We start from the raw sequence: 21,570 nt of genomic DNA on the forward strand, positions 1-21,570 counted from the left end.
TTCACATGTCTTCTCCTCAGACCCTTCTCTCTAAGATCCTCTTCTTTGTCCTAAGCAAACCTGTTACCCATTCTTTTCCACACTCTCCTCTCATGAAATGCTCCCCTCACATGCGCACGCGCACATAGCCAGGGCTGGACTGGGAATCCAAAGCAGCCCTGGCAAATTTGTCAGACCAGCCCCCCAGGGGGAGAGATGAGGGGGGCAAGTGAGAAGCACCGCTGCAAAACCGGCACCCAGTAACAAAACCGGCCTCTCCACTGCAAAACCGGCACCCACCCTTCCAGCCTCCCGAGGAAATGCACGATGCCCGGTACCCCCTTAATTGTCCTTCTCACACATGCTGTGTGCTCCTTCCTTCTTCACATACCTTAGGGTGCTTACACTCTGCCATCTCTTTCACACTCCCCTCTTTCTCACGCCGCTTTCACATTTCCCATCAATCTCACTCTTGCACAGACACATGCACACACACCAGTAAAGACTAACTTCCATACACTGCCTATCTGCAGTGTGAATACTTAATGGATATTTTTCAGACTTACACTGGTGAAAACAACAAGTTGTTCCACAGTTAGGCAGTTTCTGCTTAGCACCGCTGCTAATGGGGTATAATGAGAAAATCATTACTGAAGACGTAAGTCAATGTCATGATGATATAAAGTTAAAACACGGATATTTAGTTGTGAAAAAGAACCAAAATAACATTTTGGGGGCCACCTACAACTTGCAGAGCTGTGTGTTAACTCTTTGGTGTTCCACCTATTGAGGAGTTGCTCTAAGAAATTAGGGTAGTGTTATTTAAAGCACCAGTGCTTAAATTGAGCTGGTGGTTTGGTGCATCAGTGCTTATTTTCCCTCATTAGACTCTGGCCCAGAACAAGACAGAGAAAAACACAAAATGGAGAAAGAAAGAGAAAGATGGAAAAAGTGACGAAGGGAGAAAGTAGAGACGAAAGTGGACGTGCAGCAGTGATTTTGATGGACAGGGGGAATGTCCTGTGATGGATAAAAGATGTATGAGGGGGAATCAAGTCTACGCATCGCTGTTATTCATCACCAGTTGCAGCTGGGGAATGGTGACAGTACAAACACTTTACTGCCCACATCCTTCTAAGTAGATATGAGCAAACCGTGCATACAGGTGTCAATCTCCCTCTTTTTCTTTTTTACATGGATCGTTATTAGATTATTCATATCACAAATAGGATACACCTGAATTACGTAAAGATAGACCACAGGAGGGTGTAACCAACCACGAAAAAGTCCAGAACATGTACACACCACATATACTATGTATCTGAAATAAGTTTTTTATGTATTATTTACAGCCCTGATGAAGTTCAGTTTTGAACTAAACGCGTTGGCTGTAACCTTGGCTGTTTTTATGGAAAGACATCAAAAATTTCAATAAAGGAGACAACTAACACACAAAAAGAATTGTGGACTTTTTCGTGGTTGGGTGCACCATCCTGTGGTCTATCTTTGCATATTTCTGTTTAGCAGTGGTGTCAAGCAACAGCTGATATCTTGGATGAAGTGCACCATTCTTTAATGTAAGGAACTGTGTGGGAGGTGCAGTTCTAGGAGTTCGCCGCTGCAATTAGTGATCATAGAAAAACACCTGAATATCCATCAGCGCAGAATGAAAAGGATTATTAACAAACATGTCTAGTTACACTGAGGCCTATTGATGACGCATCACACATTATCAGCGGGCAGCAATCTCTTTGAAAAGGTTTTGAATAAGCCTGCACCAGCCGCCTGGCGGTCTAAGACCCTGTCTGTATCATGAGCTGTGACTAATCCACTGATATGGCCAGGCAGCTCCATGGCAGCAGTGCACAGAATGTCAGAAAAATCGATTCATAAGTGAATTAAAAAAAGTTGTGTCTCCACCATCTTATGCCACTGGGGTTCACCTTGGCTAAGCGGGACATCGCTAAAGCGTGGAAGGCTCCGAGGGCGCCCTCGGTATCCTTTTGGAAAAATGGCATGGATTTCTGTATGGGGCTGGAAATCCCTATCTTTGTGGCCAGGGGGTGCCCACTTAAGCATTATAAAATTTGGCGGCGATGGGCAGAGTATCGAGGCCTGGACCTGGAACCCGTTTCAGTAGCCAGGTCCACTGACTTGGCGTCCCTCACATTATAGGGGATATGTAACATTGCCCTGTGGATGTAGGGGTACTGTGTCTAGACGGTTGTGACTGTTCTCCTCTGGTGCTGCTTTGGGGTAGGCGTGAGTGCGATGGGGGGATTGGGGGGTTTGTTTCTTTCTATTTTTTTGTTTAATATTGCAACTGTATTGCTCTCAATTTGTCCTATTTTGCTCCAAAAAGTGTGAAAGTCATTTCTATGTACATTTCTGTGCATGAGTTGCTGGGTGACAGTGCCCTGCTATATCTTTGTTATTTGGCAAATAAAATCTGTTTAAAAAAAAAAAAAGTTGTGTCTCTTGTGATTTTGTTTATTTTAAGGTCTCTGTGATTTATTGTGATAATGAAAGCCTTTTGATTGTTTAGACGAATGCAGCAGATTGAATAGAGAAGTTGTGTGTAGGTATGTCTAAAAAGATGTTCTTTCTTCTACAGTGATGCAGTTTGGCAAAGGGAAGTCCTGCTACTACCGGTTTTTGACCAAAGGGCAACAGTGGATATGGTTGCAAACTCACTACTACATCACGTACCACCAGTGGAATTCCAAGCCAGAGTTTATTGTTTGCACGCACACGGTTGTGAGGTAGGAATCAAAGGTGATATTGTGGTGTTCTGGATTGTCAGATGCTGCTCATCTTTAGACTAAGGGCCAATTTCAATATGTGCTTATAGGTGAAACTCAGAACCATGCCTGGAAAAAGTAATAATGGATGTATGTAAATATTACAAGTGGGTGCGTAACTTAGCACAGGCTTATCATCCTGAAAACCTAGGCAAATTCCAATAGGGTTTGCAAAAGAGGGTTCCTCTCTGGTGGTGTCAGAGGAGTGGCAGGGAAATTCAATGTAAATGTAATTATCACCTGCAAAAACTTTCAGTGAATTCACAAGTACTGTGGTAAGCACTTACCGCACATATCTGAGTACCTAAATTAAATCCAAATCGAAGCGGTGTAAGCAGTACAGAAAGGGTGGATATGTGCAACATTTATCCCATTGTGCAGAAGTGGATTTATGGACCAGAGAGTGCAAGAATGAAATCATAAAATCAATAATTGGTCTAACTCTTTAAGCACAGTGCATGATCTGTATACGCATACAATAGACGCATGTAGAATTTAGAGTCTGTGTGCCGTTACACCCAAACGCAGTTTTCTTCTAGGGTTTTCCTTTGCCGTTTCTTCTCAGAACTAAACTTTTCAAGAAAGTTTTTTTTATTAAGACTTGTGTCTTAAATTCAGGGCAGCCACAGCCCAGTCTCGGACACACTGAGGTTTGATTGAACTTGTGTCAAACGACCGCTCAGGCCTTGCCCCACCCTTTCATTTCAGGTAGCCCAACACTCACCTTCTGAGCATGCTATATTGGATAGGTTAAGAGATGTAACCATGTGACCTGGTGAAGATAAACGTAACAGCCTAAAAAGCCTGATTAAGAAAAGGAAGTAAAACAAGCATTAGCAAAGCCAACACGTCTCAGGTTTGAAAGGTCCAGATATTGGCTTTGCCAGTGCTTGTTGTCACGGCATAAAATAGAGAAAATATTGCTTTCTATACTTTCAAGATGGCCACATGTTGTATCACGCAGTATCATGCAATGTGGCACTGAGGTGCCATGTTGGTGGCCATCTTGAATGTATTGAAAACAGTGTTAATTCATCTTTTCAGTTGGCCGCTGTGCATGTGCTGTTGCATTACGCTATATGGCAGCAGCATGGTGGCCCTCTTAAAAGTGTAGAATTCAATATATATTTTTTTAATATATCTAAGGCCTTTGCGCTGCATAATCACTTTGAGTCCGGTAACGTGGTGGCCAGCATGAAAGTATAAAAAACTATTTTCAATACTTTTAGCGTGGTTAGTCACTGATATTGGGTTTGACAATACCGACACATTTTAAAAGCATCTGGCATTGCACCTTGTCCTGCTGGACATAGTCTAGGGTTTCTGCCAGCCACTCCCTCGAGGGCTGGCCCACACACACACACCCTCACCCATCCAACACAGGCATCCCCAGTCAGGTGACCCTGCAAATAAAAGAGCCCGAGTGCACGTGCTCATGGCTAGTTCACAATACCCTAATCCAGTGATGTCATTCATCCATTATGTGGGCCTAGGGCCCAAAACTTAACACTGGCGAAGAGCTGGACTTTGCCCGCGTGTGCAGCCGCTTTGTTGACCGTGTCTGGTGCCTGCACGCAACTGACCGGCACGGTGAGGGAGAGGACTGCCCAGGTGCGGAAACGAGCTGAGTGAGGCGGAGCGCGACCCGGCTGATCGTAGGGAGGACGCCGTCCGCAAGTGAGGAAAGCGCAAATCTGTGCTGCCCGTCTGATGCACCATAGTATCCCCAAAGAAAAGGAAAATGAAGGCAAGAAGCTGTGTCGTTCTCTGGAGACATGCTAACAAAGCGATTTCTTACCTGCGATAGGAGGGAGGCATCAGCAGCTTGTAGTGACACCGCCATAGACCGTCTGCTGGAAGGATAGGCTACCGCGATATGCAGCGTTCCTGCGGGGCCACGAGGACAGCGGTAGCAGTGCACTGAGACCCAGGAAGGTCGAGGTGTGTCTTTCAGATAGAGGGCATCGGGTTGCATGGAAGGCAGCACCCACCACGAGTTTACCCTTCATTCTTTTGCCCCAACGACGCCCGCGAGGACAGGACAAGCCACCGCACCACGATCTGTAGAGGTTCCAGGGAGAGAGGAAACGGCCGCGGACCGCAATAAAAAGCCTGGCAGCGCAATCTAGTGGCAATTTAGCGGTACCGCACCTGCGAAAAGAGTGGAAAACCAAATCACAGTACTTGACCAGGACATTGAAAGGCAAACAGCACCAGGCCTGTGGTACACCAGTGCCGCCTAGGGGTCATCTGCTGCCACGCAAGGGGAGAAGAGAGAGCTATAATGCAGTAGCCAGAGGCCAAGGAACATGGGATGCAACAAACAACACAGTTGAACTGTAGCCATGTGCCCCCCACACAGACTTACCAATGGTGGGCAGTGTTCTGCACAGCTCCCTGTTTCCATTTGCAGCGGAGACCACCGTTTGTACCAGTGACTTGAGACTAGCTAAAAAGAGCACTACATGCCCCTGGTAGCAAGTGGCCACTACTGTAAGACATAGCAAATCACACAGAACTCACTACTAGCCTCACCACTGCCAGAGCAGACAAAATGTATAGTTGCATGTACAACGCAGCCTCAACTTTCCTCAACCAGCAAAGGTGAAAGCTTCTACAGTATGGCCAAGACCAGCCCAGAGAGAAGGTTGCACCATTCTTCCTACCAGACCCAGGTACCTGCAGGCCAAAAGCAGAGCGAAGAGAGCATTACACGCTCCCATGGTAGTGACCGCAAGCTGCCTCAGCAAAGACGTAAAGTACTGTTTGGGCCCTGGTTGTAAGCCATAACGAGAGTGACGATACAGGCAGAGTGCCAGGAGACAGCACCCAGGAAGAGACTATGCTTGAGCACCACAAGTGCTCCCCAAAGGTAAGCGGGAGGCTAGTGCTCCACAGAGGCAGAGGAGCACCTCTTGGTAATCAGTGGCAGAGACACAAGAGAGAAGCAGCAACCATGTGCAATGTATGTGAAAGTCTGAGCGAATACTCACAGGGGCCCGTTGATAATGAACGGCGGCATGAAGGAGTCTGTGCCAGCCAGCCATCCTAGCACTGAAAGATCACCATGGGACCATCAATGAGAGTGCCACAAGGAGTGAACAACCCTGTCAGCATCGAAGAGCAAGTACCACTGCCAATGCCTTCAGCCAGAGAATTACTCACCCTGGAAAGCTGAAAGTGTAGTGGCCTGAGATAAGAAGCCACACACCAGTGACAAGCTCTGATGAGGAAAGCAAGCATTGCACGCCACCCTCCAGTGAATGGTTTCATCGCAGTACAGAGAACCTGGCAGACATTCTCAGAAAAGAGATAGACAAGTATGTACACCCTGTGTGGCAAGTGACCACCACAGCAAGAAAAACAGGCATACAGCGAGCCAACATAGGACACACATGAGTACTAGCTACTAGCTCCACTGCTGCCAGAGCAGAGGCAGAGCAAAGAGTAGGCGGAATGGAGGTTACCCGCCATCTGCAAAGCACAGAGGAGATCCCCAGAGGGGAGAGGGGCCCCGTGTGGCCCGAACGCAGGAGGAAGAGAGATCATGATCACCCCACCTGCACCAACATCGCCCAGTAATGAGCCAGAAACTATTCAGAGAGTGCCTCCGATACCACCTTAAGACTGTTATGTGCAGCGGTCCTCTACAGACATGAGGAGAGTCCTGCACTTCGAGTGGCGCGCCACCACAACTGACGCAAGAGAAGGGAGATACTTACCTCCCACAACGATCCTAAATTACAGACGGAATACTCTGTCAAGGAGAAGAAGGGTATTGAAGGCATTACAGAACAGATCCATCAAAACACACCTACCTCCACTGCCGTCCCTGAAATGGCTGACGCACCCGAGAAGGAGCCCAGTCCTATTTGACAGGACCCGACCGGTGAGTGGTCCATGACGGGAGAAAAGGTGAGAAGATGCCCAGTCCTATTTGACAGGACCGGACTGGTGAGTGGTCCGTGATGGGAGAAAATGCGAAGCCCAGAGAACACGACAGAGTGAGCAGGAGGTCCCTGTGATATTGTGTGGCCTTTTCGCCACATTTTCAGAGCATATACAGACAGAACATGCGTTACGTGGCCTTTCGCCACTCTTCAGAGCAGGTGTTTGAAGCGACTTGCATTGCGTGGTTACTGCAACATGATGCCACTGCCACACAATGCCATTGCAGCACAATGCTACTGCAGCAAGACAATACTGCAGCAAGACAATACTGCAGCAAGATGCCACTGCAGCAAGATCCCACTGCAACAAGAAGCGACCAGCATTACGTGGCCTGTCGCCACATTTCAGAGAAGATATGGAGTGGAGCGATATCGTACAATGACAGTCCTATTCCAGGAAAGCAGACGACAACAGGGGCGCAGTACAGGTGGGGACCAGAACGAGTACTCGCATTTTCACCTGAATGCACCTTCTAAGATACGACAGCCACTGGGGATCGGTGAAGTTATTCTTCACAGTAACCTTCAGCCACCTGTTGCCGGCTGCTTAAAGGAAAGGTCATCCCTGTTTGCACACACACATGCCAAACAAGAAGAGCTGCACCAAGTGTATAACGTTTATCATGATGGCAAAGGTTCGCCAGTCATCCCAAATCACTGCAAGTCATCACCGCCTGTTGTACAGTCGTCTCATGGCAGCCACTCCATCATTTATCATGTGCATCACTGCCTTTCCTGGAGCATCAAGTATCACAATGAGTCCTGCACCATTACCATACAGAGCGACGATCTGAAGATACAGTGACCATCTGTTCAACTGGCGCATATCCTGACCCTGGTAGCGAGAGCATGTTCTGACCAGGACACATCCACCCCTGAAGTTTGCACGAGTGACGAGGCGGTGGCTCCAGAGTCAGAGCCCATATGCAGTTCCAGGGCAACTCATCCAAGAGGCCTCCCAGAGCGTGAGAGATGGACTTGACTTTGCCCCACCAATGGATTCCAGGAAGTAGCTAGGCCATACAACCGAGACTTCAACAGGTCACAGAATGCCAAGACTGTCGTCAAGGGATCAAGCGACATTGTCGTCAGGTGTTTATAATGAACTCCACCTGCACTCTTGATGTACCTATTTTGAACAATAAGACACTAATAGCCATATGTAGGTAACATACTATTTACCGATTCATAAATACCGAATTTTACCAATTCGGTATTCAAGAATCGGTAAATAGTATGTAGGTAAAAAATCTGTAAATTTTACCGATTCGGAAAGATTCGGTATTACTGATTCGGTATTTACCGAATCGGTAATGAGGCATACCTTCCCATTGATTCCTATGGGCCGGGAGGCCCATAGGAATCAATGGGAAGCCATTCACCATTACCGATTCGGTAAATACCGAATCGGTAATAGGGGGAGCATATTCAAGGGTGGCAGGGTGTCACATTGACACCCTGTTGCACCCCTGAATCGTGCATGTGTGCACATGTGGCGCACATACATGCCCTAAGGGTATGTATGTCTGCCACATGGCACTGTCAAAACAGCAAAAAATAGATTTTTGAAAGGTATTCGATATTTATCACCAACCTGTATTTGGTGGTAAATACCGAATCCTGAATACAATAAAACACTCACTTGAGTGCTCCCTACATATGATTTAAGGATTCGGTAATTTACCGAATCTGTATTTTACCGATTCGGTATTTTACCGATCCATTACCGATTCGGTAAATTACCGAATCCTTAAATCATGCCTCCTACATCTCAAATGCCTAAATACCGGTCGGTAACGGGATAGTTACCGAATTTCGGCCGTTACCGACCGGTATTTAGCTATCTACATATGGCCCTAATTGCCTCACAGCATGAGTACGCTGGACTGACGAACATTACATAGGTGGACTATCACTCAACTGACGCTAAGCTGAAAGGTCCGGACTTCATTAGCACCGTGTTCGTGTCCAGATATGCCTGGTTAAAGTATAGACATGTGCCAAGATGTCCGGGTGCCCCCAGCTGCACCTGTCCACCGCTGGTCACGGAGCTACATCTCTAAACTGTGAGACTTCAGTTATTTTAGTTGTCTTCTCATTTCTTCCCCTAGGTTGGACTCTTGTTTGTTGCTTTTTGTTTTAATGAAATTTGGGAGTAATGTTGTGTCTAGTGTTTCTGCCAGCCTCTCCCTCGAAGGCTGGCCCACACACACACCCCACGCCCATCCAACACGGGCGTCACCAGTCAGGTGACCCTGCAAATAAAAGAGCCCAAGTGCACGTGCTCGTGGCTAGTTCACAGTACCCTAATCCAGTGTCCGTGTTGTCATTCATTCATTATGTGGGCCTAGGGCCCAGAACTTAACACAGTGGTGGTGGAAGGAAAGTAAAGATGAGATGGTGCCCTTGGCCAGGAGGGGCAGAGGGTAGTAACAGAGGAACCAAAGTGGGCAATATAAAAAGAAAAATCCGAAAGGGATGGAGAGGGGTGGGGAAAGCAACACAGAGAGCAAAGAGTGGGGAGAGGTGGGGAGAGGGAAAGGGTAAGCAGCACACAGGGGAGACAGCAAGAAAACACATGAACTCCGCTGTAGTGCTGAAAGCGTGAAACGAGCAGTTCCTGAATACAAGCAATGTCAATAGTGGAAGGATGCGTGTCAACCAATCCGAACACCGAAATATCAAATGCTCCTGAGCAGGGCAACCACTAGGCCTGGGTGGAGTTCGTGGAGTTCCACTATGCGGAACTTTGCAAAGTGACCAAAAAGCTCCGCCGAGCTATGCGAAGATCCACAATTATTGTGACACCGGGCGCCACCAGCGCCAGAGCAGGCCCAGCCTCCAAACTTCCTACCTTCACCACCTCTTGCGGCTGACGTTTGAGTATGGACGCCTAAACTGAGTGCACTAGGATCCCCCTTTGGTCCGCTTTCGCAAATGGCACACTACTTCGGAATTGGGTGTGCAACGCGCCATTACAAATCGTGCAACGTCAAAGAGAATTTTCTTCTCGTACAATTTTTGTCAGGAACTCCCCACGCGAGATTTGCAAAGGTAATCTGTGTTGATTATCAGGTGTGCAAACTCCGATGCCACAGATTAGTCCTCATTTCAAGCAGAAAAATTCAGGGAAAACAGCATGAAGTAAAATTGCACTCTCTGGTAGAAGTTGTGCCTCGGGCATTTTTCTTGCATCCAAATAATGGCATGTGATGTGTCTAATGTCTGTGGCACCTTGCATGCCCTGATTACAGGCTTGGTGGGAATACAAGGAAACGCGTTGTTTGACACAGATCCCAGATTGGCAAAATCACGGAATTCCCCATGCTGATTTAACCTGGCAGAAAGTCGAGATAGTTCAATTCTGAAAAAACCTCGAAAAAATGTAAAATCTGAAGTTAACTTAAGCTCTTATTCGGCAGGTTAACCTTCGTGTCAGCCTCGTGAACTCGGTTTAGGGTTGCCATTTCAACTCTTGTTAAAACTGCAGGATTGCTCAAGTGAAATTACCAGTCGTTAACATTTAAAGAAAGTGTATCAGTATTTGATTGTCATTCGAGTTGGCATCAAAGGAAGCTCTTCAGAGATCTGCGGGTTATTCACATCAGTGATAGCATTTCATACTCTGCCAGCCTGCATGCACTATTGTTTACTCTGCAACAACGTTTCCTCCCATACAAAAAGTAATCGCACAGCGCCCCCTGGTGTTGGTAGTTAATAATAATTGAGAGCCTGCAATCCCTCTATAAAATAGAAGCTCATCTCTGATTTCCTTGTTACGTGCCACTTCTGAGGGCTCTGGAAGAAATAAATTATGTAGCTGCTGCACTGTAATAACTCATTGCAGTTGAGATATGCCTGCTACCACCAGCTAAGATGAATGGCAGAACACAGGACATAATTAAAGCTGCAGTTTAAAACAAAACCTAAGTTTTCCTTCTTCTGCTGTGTTTTTCTAGATGAGCAGAGATATGTAAAAAGCTGATATTTATGCCAACATGTTTATTTTTTGTAGACTTTAGGTAATTATAGGGAAGATATGCTCTCTCTGCATGTTTCTACATATTCCTAAAACGTATATTGGAAGTCACATCAGACATCCTTAACCTTATAAAGAAACTCAGCCTTCGACTTTGTTCCTTCTGTGTGGCCATAGAACTCTCCAGTGACACATATCCTTATAGTGAATGGCAGCGGGTACGGCTGTTGTCTCCATCTCTTTGACTCGAGGGACAGGCTTCTAAGTGACTGTCCATAACAAACATGGATACCACTGTGGGGCTACAGTTCGGAAATGGTGTGCTGAGAGGGGGTTTGTCCATTGGAGTGTTATTAAATGCCAGTACTACAGTTTCTACAGGACGGCTAAGCTGTGGACTCGCTGCCTGCTAGGTTCAAGGGCCAATGGGCTGCCATCAAGGCTCATCAGGAACCCTGTGGGTGTTTTCAGGCGGCGAGGTCTTTTGCTGCTTGGCTTCTCAAGGGGTTATCATGGTTGGTTTTCCTTGTACCCAAATGGAGGTCTTTTCTGGTGCAAGCTGCAGTTACCCAATTATGGTTTATGAGTTGTCTTGACTAGTGAGCTTGGAAAGGGCAACTTCCCATGGCTAGAAATAGACACTCCATTTTTAAGGCATTTGAGGGAAACTCTTAGCCTTTTTAAAATAGCAACTCACTTATAATCTGACACTTTGAGACCATGCAATGGTTTTAGATATTTGATTGCATTTTACGTGTGCACTTAGTTTGGTACTACAATAGGTAAGTAAATTGCTTTAATGGCTGTAAATATTATCTGCATTTCATTGTATTGAATTTAAACAACATATTGTAGTGAAAAGTTTTGTTTTGCGTCATTTGCTATAAAGTCTACAGTTGTGATATAAATAAATACAATTGAAAAAACATTTCCATGAAAGTGGTGCCTTTGAAATGATTAAACGAAGTCAACAAAATATAGACGTGAAGTGTTTGTCCAGATGAGATCTCAGTGATGTCCTATGTGCATTGTTGTTGTCTGTGTGCCACGTGGGTGACTTTCACCCAGTCCTGAGTATTCAGCCAACTGCACAAACTCTGTTGGGACTTCTTAGGTCATAAATGTAAATGTAAATGTTGTAGACTTGTAAAGCGCTCAGCTGCCCCAGCAACGGGGCGTCCCGGCGCTGTAGACCGCTGGGGAACCCGTCCTGGCTATCCCTGTGAGATGGTCCCTTTCTGGGTATCTCCAAGGTGAAACCAGGCATCCCTGGCGTCTGTGGGGGGCCGTTGTAGAGATGAGGCAAGCTTAATGCCCAGAGTTGCCGAGTGTGCTCCTGGTTAGAGTAGGTACCGAGGCGAGAATTATCAAGTCTGTTTTGACCCTGGTCCACGACCCTGCCGCGTCGGGAATTGAACCCTGGTCCCTGGCCAATTCTCTGCTTACGGGTCTGCCGCCTCTAACCAGTGAGCCACACCTCTCCACATTTCTCATACATATCATGGGAAATATTAAGCAAGCCGTATTCGGCATTCCTGGTGTCATGAGCTGACAGCCAACCTCATGATATGGAGACAGCTTGGTTCATTCCACTAGCTCAAGTCCAGTACATCAACTTACCACTAGGTTGGAGGCACTACATCGAAAATACCAGTACTGAGAATACTATGATGTTAATTATCATAACTATCACTGTTTAGGGTTTGCAGTAACCCTGGGCGTAGTTCGCGAAGTAGCACTTCGCAAAGCTACGCAAAGTGCACTTCGCAGTACGCAAGCTATGCGTAGCACTTCGCGAACTGCGTAGTACCTTGTTCGCACTGTGCCAGATGTCGTTTTCAATGATTGCATAGTACGGACAAGCAACCGGCACTGTGCAATCATTGAAAATGGCATCTTGCACAGTGCGAGCTGTAGTTTTCTGCTGCTCGAGTAGATTTTTACTCGAGCGGCAGCTTTCTCAACGCAAACTGGTAGTTTCTCATCGCGAGTGGTCGCGAGCATACGTGACCACTCGCAATGAGAAACCTGACCTCCTCGCGTTGGGAATCTCGCCGGGAGGTTTATTTTCCATGCTCGCGATCGCCAACTTGATGTTGCTGATCGCGAACAAGGAAAAAGTCTCGACGGGATGTCATTTTGCTTGCTCGCGGTCGCCAACTTGACGTTGAGGACCACGAGCAAGCAAAAAATGACCGCAGCACTACGCAACACTACACTACGCGTGTTCGCACTGTGCTACGTGCAATTCGCGTAGTGCGAAGTAGCGCGAACTTCGCAAACTACGCGAGCGTAGCTTAGTGGTTTGCCCAGGCTTGGTTTGCAGTAGTGGTGGGTCTGATTTAGTGAATGAGGTAGTATTATGGTTTAGTTGAGAGTCAGGGTTGAGGCAAATGTATAGTCAATGTAGTGGGGTAGATGAATTGTTATATACAATACAATACATACTTTCCTCTTTGGTGAAGAGGCAGGTGAATCTTGTGGTTCTGATCTAGCAGTAGACACACTTTAATACTGTAATCCTATCCCAGTTGTGACACTTTTAGCTAGTTATGGCTTTTTAGGTAATAGAACTTCACATCTCTCAGCACATACCTTAAAAGTGAAACTACAAATCCCAAAATAAACATATTGCTGACTGAACAGCCAAGATTGCTGAAGGTGTCCCATCACAAATGAAAATAGAGCTACTTGCCAGCTATGCAATGGCAGCATTCATGTTAAAACCATAATAGGACAACTGCAAATATTCTAAGTGTCTGCTTACCCTTGACTTTAAGTAAATGCCTGCCACTTCTAGAGGACTCTTTTGAGACACTACAAGAAACACTGCGCTTGAGGTCAGCTTTAGGTGTATTGGTATGTTATGTTACATTTTACAGATCTGTAGAGCGCACTATCACACTGGACGGTGTCCTGGCACTGAGCAGGTGTGAGTCTAACCACACCTAGGGCCTAGTGGGACTACTCGAAAAGACAGGCCTTCAGCTTCTTGCAGAATTCAGGAAGTGAGAAGGAGGCTATTCTGCCTAGTGGCATGAGGGCGCTCTTATGTGCAGCAGCACGCCGTTTCAGACTTTAGGAGCAATGTAGGAAAAGGCTCAGCCTTTTAAAGTGTATTGCTTTATTCCAAAGGGAACGTATCGAGGTTGATACAGGAAGTAGATGGTTATCCTGCGATGAGGTGTTGCACGAAGAGACGAGTTTTCGGCTTCCCTTGTAAGTGAATAGGGGAGGAGCCTTGCGGGTTTGGACTGGGCATGTGTACCAGACCTATTACAGTACACCACCTGGCACATTGCTACCATGAATGAATTAACTCTTTTTAATTTTTCGGGGGATACATTTTTTGAAGCACATTGAAAAGAGTGTCAAGCATTTGTTCTCCAACACATTTTCTTGTTCCTTAAGTGCAGCAATTTACAAAGTAAGCTAAGACTTGTTTCTCACCGCAGCTATGCAGAGGTTCGGGCTGAAAGAAGACGCGACCTGGGCTTGGAAGAGTCCACCACAGAAGTGGCTGCAGCATCAGTGAAGGTGAGACCCCTGAATCCAAATAATGTTCAAGGTGAAGCCCCCTGCTCATAACTCAAGCATTCTCCACCTACTTGCAATTGATTCATCTATGAGTGTCTGTTTCAAAGATAACACATCAGCCAAGAAGATGTATAGACATGGAAAGAAATAACTCAATTCATTGCTGAAATTTCAGTGGCAGTGAAAAACATGATTTCACAGCTTTGCCCACATCAAAATGGATTTTTCGCACTTACTCGATAATCCATCATGTGCTGCATAATTTACATATTTTAAGAAAGTAATGTGTTTCTAGGTCAAACATATGAAAAAGTGCACAGGCTGCAGCACCGCTCCTTACACAACTGTCTGCTCTTCAGTGCTCTATTCCGGCACAAGGTGGCAGTTGTGCTTGATGGTGTTACCGTCCTCAATTGATGGACCAGGATGGGAGCTTTTGCATGAAGCAGGATGCACCTTACAAGGAGGGCACAGAGAGTTAGTCCTTCATTGTCTTGCAAATGTTTCACCATTCTTGCAAATTCATGTTTCACCATTCTTGCAAATTCATGTTTGCAACAGACCCTTTGGGGGTCATTACGATCAGAAAGCAATTTTCCCCCGCCACATTACGATGGCAGGGGGAATCTGACCATGACCATGGCGGGCGCAACGACCGCCCGCCACAGATGCGCCACAGGTAATCATTATGATTGCTTGCCGGAGCGGTCAGCATCAGTAAAATAGTGGTGGTGCTAGCACACACCGTCCGCCAGATTATGATGCTGGCAACAGCCAGCCTCTCCATGGCGGCAAAACCGCCATGGAAAAGCTGGCGGGGATTGGTTTCGGGGCCTGTTGCGGCCCTTTTGTTGGGGAGAGGTGTTTGTGCACTGGGGGGTACCCATACTACCCTCCTACATTTCACTGCACTAACAGGCACATGCATCAAAGCTTTTTGTGATCGCAAACAGAGAGAATCGCAAAAAATGGCCGTTTGCGATCGCAAAAATAGCTCTTGCGATGCATGAAACAACTTGCCACTCGCAATTTAAGAAATCGCAAATTTTTGTGATTTCTTAAATTGCGATTGCATTTAAGGAATCGCAAATTGCGATTCCTTAACTGCAATGCAAGATGCCTTTAAAAATAGCGATTTCGCTATTTGGGCCCGCTATTTACCGTGGAATCATACCACATGGTAAATAGCGAAAACTTTGAAAAATGCACTAAAGTGCATTTTTCAAAGTCGTAGGTTACACACACTCCATGTCCTTTGGACATGTGTGTGCGCAACATTTGTGCACAGATCGATTTCAGGGGTGCAACGGGGCGTTGTCTTGACACCCTTGCACCCTTGAAAATGCATTCTCAATTTGCGATTCTCTAATTGAGAATCGCAAATTGAGAATGTCTTCCCATTGATTCCTATGGGCCTCTTGGCCCATAGGAATGAATGGGGAGGTATTCCTTAATTGCGACTCGCAATTTGGGAGTCGCAATTAAGGAATGTTTAGAAATCGCTATTTTTCCAGCGATTTCTACATGCATAGGCTTTTGCGATTCCTTACTTGCGATTCCTTAAAAATCGCAATTAAGGAATCGCAACAGCCAATATTGATGCATGTGCCTGTTAGTGTTAGGCACCATATGGTGCCTGCCACGTAGTGCAGTGAAATGCACAACATGTATTTTTAACATCGCTGTGGGTGCTGCAGTCAGCAGCCTCTGCCACAATGTTAAATTGCAAAATGTGACCGCCATGGTGGCGGTCGCATCCTAATTTGGAGAGCAGAACCGCCGCATGCATGGCGGGCGGACCCAATCCCCGCAAAAATGGTGGTCGGACGAAAGTCCGACAGCCACTGTAATGACCCCCTTTGTTCTCAAAGCTCAATTATTTAAAACACAGGTGCCAGTTCCCAAAACAGTAATCATTTCACATGGGAGAATCCTGAACAGGTTGCATTTTCTATAGCCCGATAAGTTGAATTCCATATTACCTAATCATAAGACATCTGATAAATATGAAATGCACCAGACTGCTCTGCAGCGATGTTTCTTAATTGCATGAGGCCTTATAGTCTGTACACAAATGAACTCAAAACAGAGAACATGTTATTAAAAACATGACTGGGATGCATGGAATAACAGAGACACACAAGCAGTGTCTTCAGGTAGGTTTGCTTTCTGCTGGGTACAACATCATATATATCTTACTCAAACAATTTTACCTTTCGGAAGTAGAATGACCAGTTAATGAACTACTGGTCCTCTTCTTCAATGCAAGATTGAAACATGAATTGTTTGGGAGTGGTCATATTTGTTATTCCAACACCAGTGCTAGTAACCTTGGAGAAAGTGTGTAAATGTAGGAGATCAGATTTACCATTCTAACTCCAGCCCTGCTAACACTGGGGGAAGTCCATAAATTGTGGGTGTGGGGAAGGAGGGTGATATTTACTATTCTAACTCCAGTCCTATTTACATTGTGAAGCATGACTGTGTTTGAGGGGAAATGTTTAGTGTTCTAATCTGTCAAATTAAAATTGGAAGTGTGCATATATTTTTTTTGGGGGGGGGTTACTACTCTAACTTTGATGCCACAAACATTGACAAAAATACATATATGACACATCATAATGTCTACAGTTTGGCTAACATTAAGAAAAAGAAAACTATTAAACGGGGTTTCTGATATACTCTCTTAATTTAAAATAAGGAAGGATCTGATATATCTCTCTATATATATTTATATACATTTATATATGCACATATATATATATATATATATATATTACATTAATTATCCCATGAAAATAACAAAATGTTAATTAATATTAATACACATTTCTGAAATAAATTGATGTAATGATAAATTATAGATATCTTTTTTAAATGTATTTACTTTCAACATAAACAGTAAAAAAATTAAACTCCATCTTTTTATTCAATGAGTTTTTTTTCAAAAATATACATTAACTTGAACATTGAACCACAAAATATGTATTCAATAAAAAATTGGCACAATGACAATACTAATTTAAAATAATTATTACGTAGAACCCTCAGCGACGTAAATGAAACTTGCCAATAATAGAAAACTACAAACCCATTTTACCATCGTTCATTTTTCTGCAATTCATAAAATCTAAATAAATAAGGCCCAATTTTTTAAATAATTAAATTGATTAATACAATATGAAAATAAAATACTGCCCGTCCAATGATTCAATAAACTCCACAATCTAAATATAATTACATAGAAAAATATTATCAAATTATTTAAAATATTGACAACTAACATGATGTTTCAAATAAAACAGTATCCCTCTAATCCCCTATGTAATAGAATTATAAAAATATGCATTTAAAAAGAAATAATACATCATTCAAATAAATGACTACCCACCCAATCCCCCAATAAAACCCACAAAACAAACCTTATTTTTATAAACAAAAATCCAATCACTTAAATCGTACAATTTAACATTATTTTATATGTAAAAGTATAAGTAAAATATAGAAATAACAAAAGACATTAAAATAATATTACATATCTTGACATTTAAGCGTACTATAATTTACCATGGAAAATACTGACAAACATATAAAAAGCAAAATACTTACCTTCGATATTCTGTCACACAATATCTTTTGTAGTCCCAATATTTTGACTATGGTACTATGGCCACACAATATTTTGGAGTCAATATTCTTTCTCCACAGTGAAGCTAACTGTGAGCATGATTTAATTGTAGAGATTTTTGCTTGGTGTGATGCACACATTTGTAACTGGCTGCTTTAGAGCACACTGAACGGACAGGGTGGGACCAGGGGAGAGGGGGTTCAGGAAGAATAATATTTATGTATAGGTGTTGACGAGTCAGCGAGGAGGTGAATTTGGCAGAGATGAGTCTTCAGCTTCTTCCTTGGGTGAGGTTTGTCATTTCAGTTCTATATAGCACTTTGATTGATATGTCCCTGTATTTTCTTTTCCAGAGCCACAATAGTTACATAGACATCCGGCACTGTGCAGCGAACCAGGACACGAGTAGGGACCGATTGTCGGTGTCCTCTCATAGCTCCCGGAGATCATCACGAACAGCACTATCGGACTCGGCATGTATGTATGGCACATCTAATGACCAAAAAGTTTGCAACAGTATATCTTGCTGAGAAATTGCTGTCAAGGCAGCATTGCAACATATACACTTATGTATCTGGTATGACCTAAGCTTTTGCACCAAAATAATCATGAAGCGTATAGATTGTTTTGTAATCTAGTTAGCACCTCTTCTGGAAAACGTAATTTGGAACTGTTTGCATTCATGTACCAAAACTAAATAAGGCCCAAACAAACTTTTGTCAAAGAGCCATTCATTTTTGCTGCAAAGGATTATTAATATTTACTATCTCCTATCGCTACACAGATCTTGCATATTGAAGAAAATCAATGTTAGTCAATCAATCATTCCCTCACTTCAGGAAGAAACTGAAACTTCCTCTCATCAACAAATATCTAAACCCTCCCCCTTTGAACCATCTGACCGGTCTGTTTGCTCGCCCTCCACACTATCTAAATAAATCTGAGCATCACTACCATGGGGGAAAAAAATGTGCCTCCACTCTCCCCACCATCTCAACCACCATCTGAACATCCTACCGTGCTACCTCAGAAATATATCGTCCGTTGTAATTTCCTTCATATATTGTTTGATATGCATTTTTATTTACCCGACACGTAACTCGTGCAACTGCTGTTATGCTAGCTGCAGTGTGGTGCCGCGGCCAGGGTGACTGACTCCGGAATCTGGGGATCACAGTTCGATCCCCGGCGGCAGATTAGCCCAGCACCATGTGACTCTGGGTAATAGCTTGCTTAATCTTCCCGACGGCCCTCAGCGCCTAGAGACCCTTACGGGTGATTGTTTGCGCTTTACAAATGTGGATTATTATTATTATTATTATGCTAACTATGTATAGCGATATATATATATGCTATATATACCTGAAAATTATATCGTCAATATATCTTAATGACTTTCGTACACTACGTTTACATACTGTCACTATGCATCTATATTTACCTCATATGAAACCCACATAATTACAGCTATGTTAACTCTGTGAAGCACTCTGATACCTTCGGGTCTCGCTCGTGCTATAAAAAACTTGATATATAAATTCCTCGCCCACGTGTAGACGCACTTTCCAGGAAACTGATTAGGGCAGTTTCCAGTCAGAGCTGGCCACCTTCTATGGCTAATCACTTAGAGAAGCAGCATTATTACTGTGCGCTGCGAGCATGACTTCACTTGATTGCTCCGCAGAGGCACTCCATCATATTTTACATTTGATAAAGAGAATGAGTCTCTTATAGGGTTTGGTGACACTTGAATGTGACCATGGCTGTGTTCTGTTATACATCTGTGCTACCTGAGAACGTAGTAATTGTGGATTTATGTTTGATACGTAGATTTCAAAATAAAATCATTAGATGAAGTAGCTGGTGAGAGCAGCCTTCACAAACCCCATTATTTTCTTCCTAAAATAGTTGTCCCATAGATTCACTAATATGCAGGTATTCAGTCATGCTTCCTTATGTCTGTGACAATCCATCAGCCTGCAAGAGGGATTTCTGAGAGAGGTGGTCCTCATATTTTAAAAAACAAGTTAACAAATCCCACCTCAAGACGAGGCTTCCCATTGAACATATCAATGGCACTGAAAATGAGAACTTTCAGACAGATTTTAACTAAGTCCCTTATTCTGATGCACCAGCCAGATTGACTGGAGATTTCATTCTAAAAAATGGCGAAAGCTCATTAAAGAAACCGCAATGACGAAAAAAAAGATGGAGAGCAAAAATAGAGTTGTGTGTGCATGGTGGCAGGGTGCTATACATTCTTATTTATTTTGTGATGCTGTTTTTTAACTGTCTCAAGTGGTTACCAAATTACTTTAAAATCCATAGAAAAATTAAGGGTTTGAGGTTCTCTTCTTCTGGGTTTATGAGCGGCAAAAATAACACTTTGACCAACCAATGGGCTTAGGACATTTTGTGTTGGAAAGTACAGTATTTCTTTAAGAGCTTACTAGTCCACTTTGAAGAACACTGCACTGTAACTACTAGTTCTCAATTCTAATTACTAGCATTCCTCGTCAACTAATATTGATTGCGAAAATCTGTTCCGGATCACCCCCTTAATTTTGTGTGTCCCTACTTATTGCAATCAGAAGAAACATGTTATCACAATTTGAAATCCACCAGGCTCACCAAGATGAAGGGAATATTTCTCTTGATTAAATTATCTTTAAAAACCTGGAAACAATTTTGTAGTAGAGAAATCCCATTTCATCCTTTTTCCAGGAATGCTCCTGAGTTACTGTAGGTCGTTCAGTAGTGAGTTATTTGCGATGCAATTTATTTTTATATATGAGAAGCAAGGTATAATGCATTCACATTGACTTATAAAAGAGGGTGTCACTTTTTCAAATATTTTTGTCTGGTGCTATTTCATGTGTGTGTTGGTAGGTTAAGGCAGTGCTTTGTGCAAATCCCATTTGTGGATGTGGTAATGTGTGTCAAGAATGTCTGTGCATATTTCTGTCGTGGTGGTGAGGCGCTGATATTTGTACTGCTGGGATGTTGTGCTGCTGTACCCCAATGAGATTTTTTGTATTGTTCTCTGGCCTTGTTATGTTTTAATGGTGTTGTTATGTTGCTTTGTGTATGTTATTGTGCTATGTTCTTCAATTTAGATATGTCAAAAGTACTGCTACATTTCCACCACATGTTCTTAGAACTCCCAGGACAAGACTTCATTTACCACTGTATAAGGTGGCAAAATAGCGCTGCTTCTACTCTTCAATTATTTAAGACACCAGTGAGCCCAAAATTGTGTCAAAAACAATGTCCTAAATTAGCACTTTCAATGCTCTCTGTATGCGATATGGCACTGTCTCACTAAGGCTACAGTGAAAAAATAGGAAAGGTTTATGCAACCAATATTATAATTTACAGTGAACAAAAAATAGGTCTGGGCATACAATTCCGTTCTGCTTGCAGAGTTTTTCCAACTCCACACTCCCCGTACAACACAGAGTTCCCAAAAACTCAGCGTAGCGGAGCTTTTCCTCTATCGTAACTCACCAGCACTAAGTTGGCGAGTGCGAGCGAGGAAAATCGGACGCTAGACCACCTCCCAGCGATGGCAGGTCGCACCACTTGCATTGAGAAACTTGCCGCTCGAATTGAAGAAGTTGCCGCTTGAATAGAACATCTACTCAAGCAGCAGAAAAAGCAGTGTCCTCTTGCGCTGCATGTGGTGCCATTTGCACT

At 43.9% G+C, this 21,570-nt stretch overlaps 1 protein-coding gene across 1 annotated transcript in view; it reads left to right on the forward strand.

Annotated features, from left to right (window-relative positions):
* The window catches only part of LOC146829363 (neuronal PAS domain-containing protein 2-like), a 498,088-nt gene that overhangs the window by 417,065 nt on the left and 59,453 nt on the right, over positions 1 to 21,570 (forward strand). Inside the window, exons 11-13 of the mRNA XM_085608028.1 lie at positions 2,594 to 2,741; positions 14,165 to 14,246; positions 18,228 to 18,351. Of these exons, the coding sequence (XP_085464154.1) occupies positions 2,594 to 2,741; positions 14,165 to 14,246; positions 18,228 to 18,351 (354 nt within the window). The remainder of the gene's footprint in view (positions 1 to 2,593; positions 2,742 to 14,164; positions 14,247 to 18,227; positions 18,352 to 21,570) is intronic.

Source organism: Triturus cristatus, chromosome 5_2 (assembly GCF_964204655.1).
Source record: "Triturus cristatus chromosome 5_2, aTriCri1.1, whole genome shotgun sequence".
NCBI classification, from domain to species: domain Eukaryota; kingdom Metazoa; phylum Chordata; class Amphibia; order Caudata; family Salamandridae; genus Triturus; species Triturus cristatus.